We start from the raw sequence: 12591 nt of genomic DNA, 5'->3' as shown, positions 1-12591 counted from the left end.
AATATTTCTCACTCTCTGTCTCGACTTTCAGGTCAAGCGACATCTCTCCCGTAAGTTTGAATGTTGGCATTTAAACTGCTTTAAAAAATAAATAATAAAACATTTCCAGTCCTTGCTGGTGTGCAGTAATACCTCTGCTTGTAACATAAGGCAGTGGGAAATGTTTAAAGTGCCATTTCTTAACTTTGTTTCCAGGAAACTCGAGTACCGCAGGAGGCCGATCAGAAGACGGGGACGCTGCCTCCCGCAGGGGTGAGTCTTTCAGTATCCAGACATCCAGTCCAGTCCTTTATTTACACAGAATAAACAATAAAGATCTAAAGATAAATTTCTTATTGGGGAAAAATAATGGACAGATTAATGAGTAGTGAAGGCACTTGATAGTTTTCAGTTCTGTCTCTGTTTACATCTGTAAGAGTGTTTTCAGGTTGGTGTCCTTCGTTTTTGCGAGTCAGAATCATCTGTGTATCTGCAGCATCTCTCTGTGTTTCTGTCTAAGGTCAGGGGTCGGCAACCCTGGACGCGCACCGGCTACCGGGCAAATGCCGGATGGTGATCTTTCGTTTTTATGGGCCGATTTTTATTATTATTATTATTATTATTATTATTTTGTAGTGGTATAAACAATGAAAGGTGGTGGATTGGCCAGATGCTGGTCGATTAACAGGGAGAGGGGGGCACAAAGAAATACTTTTCTTTCTTATTCTCATTTAAAATTTCTCGCTTTTAATAAATAATTATCTGAATCTCACAACCAAAGTTTTTATCTGATGTAAAATGTATAGAAATCATACATATACCAACAAGACTGTACATCACTGTCACAGCAGCGTCTGTTTTCATTCAAAGGCTTTATGGCTTTAATACCTGGGGGGCCGGTCTCTAGTCAAAATGCCCGGGCAGATGTTTTGTCCCAGTCCAGCCCTGGGCACGACACACAGTGAGTTAATCTGAGAAGGTGCATTAAAAAATAAATGGCCGGGCCAGCGGTGCACATCGCAGATTAGCTCACATACACACATTAGTTGTGCCGCTTCTTAATGACGGCATCTTAGCTAACAACCCCAACTACCAGACTCAACTTGTAATTGGCTAAAAATCACTTCGCCTACCGGTGAGAGGGACGTTGCTAGCTGGCAGTTTTTTCAAGCGATGTTGAAATTTCCACATTCCAACACTTCAAATGCTTCAGCATCTGTCGGCTCAGCGCAGCATCAGCACCGCTGAAACACACGGATACATCCGTAGACTCGAGGCAGAATTCACAATGTGTTTTCAGGACTTTCAGGCGTTTGGACCAATGTTTTCTTCTCTGATCAAACCAGAAGCTTTAATGAGCAGCTGGTTGTCTCACATTAACTGGCTGAGTTAATGCCAGTTAATGCAACATCGAAACGCAGCTGATTGAACTGAACAGCTCGACTCTGTGGGGTCAAAGTTTGCAGAACTACGAGCGCAGCTGGAATCCACAGCTGTGCGTGTTCATGGAGCTGCATGTTCACCTGCTGGACGTCACTACCTGACAGGTTTAACTGTCTTCAGAACATTGCAGAGGCCTTATTGACAGTGTTTGGCTCTACATGTCTGTGTGAGCAGGTTTTCTCTCACATGAGTCCTCAGGCAGCCTCTGAATGCTGGACACTCGGAGACCTGTGTCTCTGAGTGGGAGACCAGAGATCACAGTAACATGTGTGTCTCTGTATTAACAAACATGCCATGTTGGCCCAGTTTATTTTTCTTATCATTGTTGTGAGGAGGCCATAAATAGCATTGGCATTTTCTGTTGTTCAGTTCATTTGCTGTTATGGATAAAAAGTCTTTTTTTGTTTCAAAATAGCTGATAACTATTTGCTGACAGCTGCCAACATCTGCAAACAAATATGATTCTATAAAGTGGTTCTATGTAGTGTGTAACTGTTGATATAGAGCCTTATTACATTTATTGCTAATGCAATCATATGGCACACTGACCTCTGAGGAAACTTTAGATGCACTCATCATCAGAAATCTGATCTAGGCAGAAAATCTCTTCTTTGGTTGACCTTGCACATACCAGTCGTTAGTCTGCTCGTGCTCCGAAGCATGTTTTATTGCAGACTGGTTCATTATTTTGTCAGAGGTTAGGCTCAAGTGGGAGTCTACAACCTGCTGCACTCCACCAGTGGGGAATCTCCCTCTTAAATCCACAGGCAGCAGGATTAATGATCAGCATCTGATTAAAGCCGTTACTCTGCAGTGACAGCAGCACTGGCTGGAGCTCAGTGAGACCCGGCTAATTGCTGGTATTTATTACAGAGAAGATATTGGCGGGGGAGGGGGGGGGGGTCTCATGTAGTCTCATGTCAGCTCGTCCCAGCTCGTCCCAGCCTCTGAGAAGCTCTGACGAAGGACAGCGTGCTGCTGATTAGTCCCGATGTCTCGTAATGACGTGTGTGTCTGTACAGATGGAGAGCAGGAGGGCCTTCGCAGGTCCACCTCCAGCCCCGATCACAGTAGGTAAGCTACCTTTGCCCTTCACATCATCTTCTACCTGCTTTAAATCTGGCTGTGAGCAGGGTGGGGACACTGTTTTGGAGGTTAAATGGCATCATCAGCATCATCAACGGCCTGTGCAGCGCTTTGAAGCTTTCACCCTCTTCCATCTCATTTTACCTTTGCAAGCTCGTTTAAATGTGAGGCTCATTCGTCTAATTACCTCGTCCTTTCGCCTCCGTCGCTCAGATGAAACGACTGTTTTTCTCGGTGGTAGTGTGGCCCGTATTGTTTCTACCTTGTTACCATGGCAAAATGTAGTAGCGTTAGGCCGGTGTTTATATGATTGTGGACAGATGTGACAGCACAATAGCGTCACTGTGATGCAGGTTTTAGTTCAAACAGGGGCGCGAATGATACGCGTGACCGGGTGGCACTGGGCCCACACCTTTACGCTGTGGAAATCTCGATATGCTGCTTAACTGCTTACCCAGTCAGGGTAGCTGTCACAGGGCAAGAGGCGGGGCTACACACTGGACAGGCCACCAGTCTCATCACAGACAGCCACTCGTGCTCGCATGCACACGCTCGCCAGATTAGACCAGTTCCCCGACACGCTACTCTTTAGCCTCTGGCAGGAAGTTGAAGTACGCGGACAGAGAACCTCCCTCTGCCACTCGCTCTGATTTTCTTTATCGTTTCTTCGCTACATCAGGTTGAGCTCGACAGCGTCGGGCTCGGACAGTCTGTTTGGACCGCCGCTGGAATCGGCCTTCAAGTCCAAAAGCTTCGACAGCCGGGACCAACTCAGAGAGCGGAGCGCGTTTGGAGCGTCTGAATGTAAGGTTACTTTCATTTAACTGTTGCTTGTGTTTTGTTTCTTACAGAGAGACGGGACTGTTGGACGACCTGAACATAAAAGCTCTAAATTCTGTCTCGGCGCCGTTCCCACGACTAATGTGTTGATTGTGTGTGGCAGATGCTGCTTTCTCCTCCGACTCCTCGTCTCCGGAGAATGTTGAGGACTCTGGCCTCGACTCACCCTCCCATCAGCCCCTCGGACCCTCCCCCGAACCAGCAGGCTGGGCGGCCTGGCCTCCTGCATCGCAGAGTAAAGAGCAAACACGGGGTCGACCGTCGGACCCTTTCCTTTCCGCTTTCCGTGACCACTCCCCCGGACGCAGTCCTCACCCGCAGGATGACCCTACCGCCGTCTGGTCTGTCGCTCCGTCGCGCCCCTCGCGAGTTCCCCCTGATAAGGACCCCTCGTCGGTGCGGTTCCCCGCCTTCTCTCAGTCCCTCGCCCCACCAGAGATGGAGTCATCAGTGTGGAACTGCAAACACATCCCACCCGAGGATCCCTTCCTCGCCGCCTTTGAGAGGACCGTCACCCAGGAGACGTTAAACCTGTCGGACGCCTGGGCGCGCCCTCCGCCTCGCACTGCTCAGGAGGGCAGAGGAATGGATCTGCGAGGGGACCCCTTCTCCGTTACCTTAAACGACACCAAGACACTTCCAAGCACTTCCTCTTCCTCTTCATCCTCCTCGTGCAATCGGAAAGAGAGGGAGAGGAAGCGGGATCGCAGCCTCCCGCCTCCCATTTCTTCCGATGACCCATTTGCAATCACAATGATCGGCAGCCCGACGCATCAGTCGTCGCTGGCGGCAGCTGTTGGGGGGATCCCTCCACGCGGCGGCGGCAGCGGCGGCGGCAGTGGCGGCGGCAGCGGCGGCGCCGCCGGCGCCACCAGACTTGGATTCGATGCCAATTCGAACACTTTACCGTCAGCTCAGCCAAAGAAGGAGCTAACGCACTGGAACTCGCTCCACAACCCATTTAGTGAAGGCAACGGCTCCAAATCACAAGAAGCAAGCGGAAAAGGGGAAGGTGGCGGCGGAGAGAGGAGAAAACACCGATCATCGGAAGGTGAGCCGCGCAGGAACGCCCCTCCCCTCACGAGGCATTCGGGGCCCCAGGAGGATCTCTGCTTTTCAACAGACAAAGATCAAGACTGTCTGGATCTCAGCACACAGATGTCCTGCAGTGTCAGCTCTCGTAAGGGTACTGCTTTATTCTTTTAAGTTTCTACTGACTGTATTAAAAACATTTCCAGTTCTAATTATAAAAGTAAACGCCGAGAGTCGTGCTGTCCTCCAGCCTCAGTCTGTGGCGCTCCTTAATTAGTCACAAAGGTAGCAATCAGTTTCTTCTCAGAGTAGTCAGAGAAATGAAGCATGAATATGCACATATGCTGGATTTAGTAACACCTTCGTGTCACCTGTGCTGTTTTCTGGCTCACAGATTAAAGAGTCAGCTGTTTTCCACTTGGAAAGAAAAGTGCTTCACAGACTCTCGCTGTGATTGGCCCTTCTAGGTGGGCTAGCTCTTTTATTTCACGTTGAAGGTTATGCAGTCTGATTATTTAATAGCACGTTATGCCTTCCTGATTGGTCATTAGAGGCTGCAGGGTGGCTGCGTCTGATTAAAACAGGGAAAAATAAACGCTAAGCGGAAGGACTGAGATAAAACACATTTAACCAAGTAGACAATACTACAAAGTTAACCAGCAGGTACTTTTGATCTAGGGCCTTTTTTGAAATACCATACCTATAAGGCGCACTTAAACTCCTTTAATTTTTTCAAAAATCAACAGCGCGCCTTATGTGTGAATTCTGGTTGTGCTTACTGACCTCGACCGATTTTACGTGCTACACGGCGCTCAGACATCCGTCACAAATGTTTTAGTCCGACTTTGGTCGGATGGATCGTCGGAGTCAGGAGCCTGGCGGAGTCATCTGGGTCCTAAACTCCGTCTGTTTCAGGTAGTGATGTGCGATACCACTGATTTCCAAGTAAGATTCAGGGTGGAGTCGACGATACTGATCCGAGACCGATACTTTGCACAAAAACATTTTATTTCTTATAAATTATAGCTTCATAATGATTACTGGACATCAGATTACTTGTTCTTATCGCTTAACAATGTAGAATTCATCATATAGAAATAAAAAAAACTGAAGTTGTGGCTATTTGAACACCTTGCCTGCCTGCAGCACTAAAGGACTCCGTGAGAGACGTCTGTCTCGCCCTAGCAGCACCTGTCCCTGTCCTCCTCTTCAGTTCATCTTAACATACGCTCGTCATGTTCTGTGATATGATTTACTCTGAGGTGTTTGACGAGGTTTGCGATACATTTCTTGCCACATGTATCGCAAACCACGCCTCGGCTGTTTGTGGAGGTAAAATACGTCCACACATGACTCCATTTAAGCTCAGCCATTGTTGTGAGTGCGCACGCCAGAGGCTGCCACATTTATACAGCTGTTCAAACGTACAGCTCTGCTATCACTTCCAACATAAATGAAGACAGGAAACTAAACAGCAGTGACGTTTGTAGGGTTACTGAAGTTGGGCTAGCTGGTATATAATGATGTGCTACGTGATCGCTAGCGACACAGCTATGTTAGCATAACATAAACAGTGAAGCTGGAGGACGAACACTAACAGTTTTCCACTTATAAAAGTGAACGTGAAGGTTCTTCATGGTTAGAGACAAATGCAATCGCATGGCAGGATGTTGTAAACGGACCAAACTTCAGTCAGGAGAACAACTGAGATAATCCATCCACAATAAGAGGTTAGTCATTAATATAGTGCAACAACATGGGAATAGAGCAGCTGCCAGAGAATTCAACATTAATGAATCAATGGTACAGAAGTGGAGGAAGCAAGAAGAATGAGTTTAATAAAGTTTGATTTATCTGACTGCTTTGTTTCACTTAATGTGCGTTATAATCCCGTGCACCTTATGGTCCGAAAAATGTGTACTGCACACTGCAGTTTAATGTTGCAAAGCACCTCTTTTTAACTTCAGTGGATATTATACATGGTTATGCTCAGGATATGTCAGCCCATTTCTACTGGAAATGCCTTTGGTTAAGCTGTCAGTAAGGAATTTGCATTTGCACTGTTACATTTTTATAAAGCTTTAATGTACATAAAAACCAGCTTCTTGTTTAAATGAAAATAAATGGAAGGTTGTCTTTTTGCGCTAGTAATGTTGTGGAGTTGTATTTTGTCTCGCATCAATTATATCGTCGGTTATATCGTTATCGCAAATTTTCAAATATATATCGTGATAAATATTTTTGGCCATATCGCCCTTCTCTATTTGTAGGGTTACTGAAGTTGGGCTAGCTGGTATATAATGATGTGCTACGTGATTGCTAGCGACACAGCTATGTTAGCATAAACAGTGAAGCTGGAGGTTGAACGCTAACTTTTTTCCACTTGATAAAAGTTAACATGAGGGTTCCCGATGGTTAGGGACAAATGCAATCGCATGGCAGGATGCTGTAAACGGACCAAACTTCAGTCAGGAGAACAACTGAGATAATCCATCCACAATACGAGGTTAGTCATTAATATACTGCAACAACATGGGAATAGAGCAGCTGCAAGAGAATTCAACATTAATGAATCAATGGTACTGAAGTGGAGGAAGCAAGAAGAATGAGCTGAGTAAAGTTTGACTTATCTGACTGTTTTGTTTTGATTAATGTGCCTTATGTATGAAACATAGGGTTCCAGCCATGTGGTTTTATGTTTTTAAATTGCTGTTTTGTTGTTGCTTTGTGTGAACGTTTACCAAAGATATGCAAAGCTAGAACTTTTCAGCCTGACTTATATTTTTTGTCGGGATTGTAGTCGATTGCAATTTATTCAAATGTGAAAATAATTTTTCTCACATGAGCTACAAAACAAACAAAGCTCTCGGCATCCCAGAGAAAAACAAACACTTTTCCAGCTCGTCAATCACTCGTGCTCGTCTTAACACAAACTCGTGTTCAGCAAGTCTTTGTTGAAGCAGTGCAAATAAGATTTTGTCAGCGTGGTGTTTTGAGCGTGTCTCATCCTTTAGATCCGCTTTCATCCACTTTGTGTGTGTTTCTTTTTTAAGGCTCCAAACATAACTTCAGACAGGACACAGCCGAAGGCGTCACGGCCGCTCCTGCGAGAGCGACCCGAGCCAAGAGGTCTTCGGGTCGACTCGGTGGCTGTGAGAGAGTGAGTATCGGTCACGGCTTAACCGTTCAATGTCAGAAGCAAGACTGTCATTAGCAGCACTAACTCAGACCCGGCTGTGCGTTTCAGTCGCGGTCCCTGTGTTCCTCTCCACTGCCAGAGCCCAGCCCTTCCCTCACCTCCTCCTCCTCTTCCAGTCCCAGTGAGTGGGGGGGTCAGAACCGAGCTCAGAGCCCTGCCGGGGTGGGACAGGCCTTCCAGCACCAGGACCACCAACAGAGACAGTGTAAGCCACACGGGCACGTCTAAAAATGTCAGTTAAAACCTCGCAGTGAGAGCGAGAGATGTGAGCAATGTTTCTCTACAGTGCATCTGTCCAGAGGCCCCAGTCCCATATCGCTCAGCACACAGGAGGCGTGGCCAGTAGCAGCAGCCATTACTGAATACATCAACGCCTACTTCAAAGGTGGACAGCACAATCGGTCAGCGTGGCGCTCTTTATTTCTTCATTTTGTTATCTAACTGCAGACGGTGCGCTTACTTATTAACTTGCCTCGTCTTCCGTCCTCAGCTGTCTGGTGAAGATCACAGGTGACCTCACGATGTCCTTCCCAGCAGGCATCACTCGTATTTTCACTGCCAATCCCAACGTTCCCGTGCTCAGCTTCAGACTGGTCAACATCTCAAAGATCGATCACTTTCTGCCCAATCAAAAGCTTCTCTACAGGTCAGCCATCTTTTTGTTGCTTTTTAAGTCTCGGCTCTCGTGTCTTTATCGTCGCTGTCTTCGATGCTCCTCAGCGACCCGTCTCAGAGCGACCCCGACGCCAGAGACTTCTGGTTCAATATGCAGGCTCTGCAGCTGCACCTGCAGCGAGAGGCCGAAGTCAACCCGCAGGCTTCGTACTACAACGTCGGGCTGTTCAAGTATCAGGTCAGGATAGAAACCGAGGATGCCGCTTCTCCGTGACACCCAGAAAATAACTTTGCCTCGTTTTCTCAGGTGTCTTCTCAGGACCCGGGTCGGGCGCCTCTTTTGCTCTCAGCCGAGTGTCAGCGGAGCGGCACGGTGACCAGGGTCTCCCTGGATTACCACTGCTGCCCCGCCACCGCGCCCTCCACCCAACTCACTGCCGTCCAGGTGCTGCTGCCGTTGGACCACACTGCCACAGACCTGCAGTGCCAGCCGCCCGCCTCCTGGTGAGCAGACGTGACTTCTTTGGCGTATTTTAATTTATCCTAATTTTGTTCTACTTTAACATCCAGAACGCCTCATGAAGGCCACAGAACGACAGTGTCGGTGTGATTATAGGGAGCGGTGTGACCCCTCCGTCCAAAGCAAATTTCTCCCAAGGGAGACAAAGAAAGAGCGAAACGTTGACATCCAAATAATGACATAAATAGAGCAGCTTGTGAGATGCAGCAGGTATGACAGAGGTGCACGTGGTTGCAGTAAAGCAGCAGTAACTTGTGTGAGAGCGTGCTACAGTCAGAGGGGGGGAGGTCAGAGCTCAGTCTTCTGACAGTCTGGTGGATGAAGCTGTTCAGCAGTCTTGCCCGAATGCTTCGGTACCTCCTCCCCAAAGGCTCCGGAGGCTGAAAATGGAGCATGAAGGGTGGCGGGGGCGAGGCGAATGTTGAAAATGTTGTCCACGAGGGAGGGCGGCGAGGTTCTACGTTTACGGGTCTTTGAGAAGGAGGTTGTGAAGCCTCCGTAGCACGCGGTGATGCAGCCAGGAAGGACGCGCTCTGTGATGCCCTGGCTGAAGGAGAACGTGATTAGAGGCGGGACTCGTGCTTCTCATCGATTTGCAGAGGAAGCAGAGGCGAGTCGGAGCCCAGGAGACGTCCTCAGAGTTCCTGTGGGAACTTGCTGCTGCTGCTCGCGGTCTCCTGCAGCACCGCTGATGCTCAGTGGTTGGTGCTGCAGGCTGGAGCAGTACCAACCACCAACAATACGATGATGCTGGTGATGCTCAGTCACACTGTAGCCCTGTGACTGTTTGAAGACAGGACAGTGAAAAGATGCTGCATATACACTTCCTGAGAGCTGCTATAAGTAATAAATGTATGGGAACTATGCATCATGGGTAAAGATATGTGCATGGTTAGCAGACTTCACTACTACTGCTGGATCTCCCTACAAGAAGGAAAACAGAAATGTCTGGAGGACTCTGGATGCATAAAATGTCCTGAGTTACACATTTACTCATGAAAAGCCCTGAAATCCTCTTAAATGGATTTTGTTTTTAATCTCATCGCTGTGCTGCTGTTTTAGGCCCTCAACACGATCATGTCCTGTAACGCGACTCCGTCTTTAAGGTTTCATAGTTCTGCATTCAGGTTTTGTAACAGTAGGCTGGTTGGTATCTAACTAAAAATGATTGTAGTTGATGCCGAATCTTAAACGTTCCCACTGCTTCAGCGTGGCAGGAGGTCAGTTTAACGTCGTCCGGCTTACGCTCCAATGAAATAATGGCGGAGCTTCATTAGGAGTTGTACCCAGTCTCTCCATATTTCCTGTTAATGTCGAGTCACTTTTTGTATCGAATGTGACACATCATGGTTTATTCTGTGTTTTTAGTCATTTTATTATCAGGACGCCGCCGTGGTGCAGCGATAGTCTTTGTCTCCTCACAGGAAGTGCTCCTCTGTGTGGAGTTTGCATGATGCACTCTGATGTTCTACTTTTCATCTCTCAAGCATTTTTCTGACAACTCCGCACAAACCATACAATCTATAGATGACTTAAAGTGGTTTCAATGGATTCTGAAATTTTCTGGGATTTTGAAATACCGTGCAGTGACACAGGTGCAGGATTATCCTAATATTGTCAGACACAGCCCCATAATGTCAGGATGTTCCTTTCTTGTGCTTCTACTGCAGCTTCTCAATTAGAGCATATTTTCCTCATTAACTCATTAAGACCTGAACATGATGAATGTAAAAACAAAGAATTATTTTTTTGCTTGAGCGCCACTTATGAGGATATTTGTTTAAACTGTCGATAGAACAGTGGCACTATGTCCTCGTAAGTAGATGTCAGGCTGTTGTAGAGCAGAATTTGGTCTAAACAACCCAAAATGTGATGTCCACATATGTGGACGGCAGGTCCGAGGGCAGGGGTCGGCAACCTGCGGCTCTTTAGACCTTTTAGTGCGGCGCCGCGTGGTTTGGGAAAATAAATTAGTTTTTTTTTAAGTAATTATCTTTAGTGTATTTTATTTATGTTAGTTCTTTTTTAACTTGTAGTTCTAAATTGGAAGATTATTGTGATTTTGAAATATAAAAATAAAATTATATTCTATTATTTTTTGATCGCTCAAAATAAGCGTCACACTGGCGAAAGCCGGTGTACCCCCCGAAACGCCGTGCATTTATCGAGACTTTCGACCCCAGGTAGGCCAATTATGGATCTTCTGATCCACATTATGTCAGCAGCTCCACCGTGAACTATGTTAAAAACAAACGCCGCTCACGCCTCACAGACGACAGCTTACAGTCCTGCGTAAAGATGAAAGCCCCGACCTGCAGACGCTGTGTGCAGAGGTTCAGGAGCAGAAGTCCCGTTGTAAACATACCACGGCAGACCCGACGATGTTTGCATGAACACGCTTCATGCCTCTTTATTGACCACTTTTCACACACGGCTGCTGTTCGCACACAGCCGGCTGTAGCTTTGCAGCTCACAGCCCGACACACCAACACAACAGCATAGAGAGCACAGACGTAAAGGCGGCGAGGCGTGATTGCGGGTGCCGCTCAGGTGCGTCCGCCACCCCTGCAGCAGCGCTGCAGACCACGCCCCGCCACACACAGTAACCAGGTAAAATACATATTTAGGCAGAATTTTGCAAATATCTATTTTTCCTCTTTCAGCAGCTTCGAGCTTTTTTTCCCCAGTTATTTTTTTAAAAGTCAGGTCAAGGCTCCAAAAGCCCAAAGGAGATATAAGGGTGGCGACTCACAGCAGTTTTTGTTTGCTGGATCATTTTAGTTCAGCTGGGCGTCTTTCCTTTGGTTATATTTCTTTAAGAGTTCAAAATGTGTTCATTACATAAATAACATGTAATCCTCTCAGTAAAATTACCAAGAGTCTCACTGTTCAGGCTGTTTGCAGACAGCAGCAGAAAATCTGATAAAGTGGCTCAAAAGCGTCAGAGTGTAGTCATCTGCCAACTTCTCTGCTGGTTTAACTTCTGTGACCTTTGATATTAAACCACATTTGCTTTTACAGCCTGCAGCCACAGGTGGCGCCAAATCCATCGTCCAGATTAACGGTTATCGTCGTTGTCTTCTGTATTAAAGATGTTTAATAGGCTGGCTGAGGTCGATAACCCGAGACATTTGGAGGATGTTTAAAGGTTGGAGGTTCAGAGTGTTTTTGGCCTCACTGACTTTTTTCTGCCTCCGCAGGAACGCCGATGAACGCCGGCTGCTCTGGAAACTGCCCAACCTTTCCCCGACCAACCACAGCAAAGGTCAGGGCTCTGACCTTTCCTTCGTCTCTGTTTTTAACCCCCATCAAACCAAGAAACCTCGATTAGTTGATGCTCGACACCATTAACCGATTCGTTTTCTCCTCTCTGCATCACTGACAGTCGTTGCTCTCGGTGACTTCACAAACATCCGTGTCCTCCTCCCGGAGGTGTGCGTGGCAGCTTCTCCGTCTGGTGGAGATGAACAAAATGAGAGCGAAGCTGCTTCTGAATACTGAGCCGACTGATTGCATGACATTAATGGTACACAATGAGAGGCGGCTCTAATTTCAGCTGGGAAAGTCGAACATTTAAGTCATTTAAGCTGAAGGTTTTCTTCACCCGTGTGCGTCTTTGTACCCGACACCCAGAGCTCTCCTCTGTGTCGCGTACCTAATTCTTCTAATCATATATTATTACCTCTATGTGAAGCAAAGGGCTTCACAGACACCGATAAGGAAACTTCACAGGACAAAGCATTGATAGTTAAAGTTGTGCGAGGTGGTGACAAAGCACTGAAAGGCTGCTTTAACTCCTTCCTGCTCCTTCGAATCCTTTTTGTTTCTTTACGAGTTCAATTGTAAAAGTGCAGCTTTGCATAAATGCTGCCTGACA

At 47.0% G+C, this 12591-nt stretch overlaps 1 protein-coding gene across 4 annotated transcripts in view; it reads left to right on the top strand.

The window, feature by feature from the left end:
• fcho1 (FCH and mu domain containing endocytic adaptor 1) overlaps positions 1-12591 on the top strand; it is a 63381-nt gene that overhangs the window by 48631 nt on the left and 2159 nt on the right. For 3 of the 4 annotated variants that reach the window (XM_080887646.1, XM_080887648.1, XM_080887647.1), the window contains exons 14-25: positions 32-50; positions 196-252; positions 2445-2496; positions 3188-3312; positions 3452-4534; positions 7434-7540; positions 7628-7784; positions 7866-7980; positions 8070-8225; positions 8300-8432; positions 8502-8698; positions 11915-11979. In XM_080887646.1, coding sequence (XP_080743772.1) covers positions 32-50; positions 196-252; positions 2445-2496; positions 3188-3312; positions 3452-4534; positions 7434-7540; positions 7628-7784; positions 7866-7980; positions 8070-8225; positions 8300-8432; positions 8502-8698; positions 11915-11979 — 2266 coding nt within the window. The remainder of the gene's footprint in view (positions 1-31; positions 51-195; positions 253-2444; positions 2497-3187; positions 3313-3451; positions 4535-7433; positions 7541-7627; positions 7785-7865; positions 7981-8069; positions 8226-8299; positions 8433-8501; positions 8699-11914; positions 11980-12591) is intronic. The other variant, XM_080887649.1, reaches the window with a different exon arrangement.

This window comes from Rhamphochromis sp. 'chilingali' (genome assembly GCF_963969265.1).
Source record: "Rhamphochromis sp. 'chilingali' genome assembly, chromosome: 7".
Lineage (NCBI taxonomy): Eukaryota > Metazoa > Chordata > Actinopteri > Cichliformes > Cichlidae > Rhamphochromis > Rhamphochromis sp. 'chilingali'.
The sequence above is the reverse complement of the archived record's forward strand: the minus strand, read 5'-3'. Positions and strand labels throughout refer to the sequence as shown.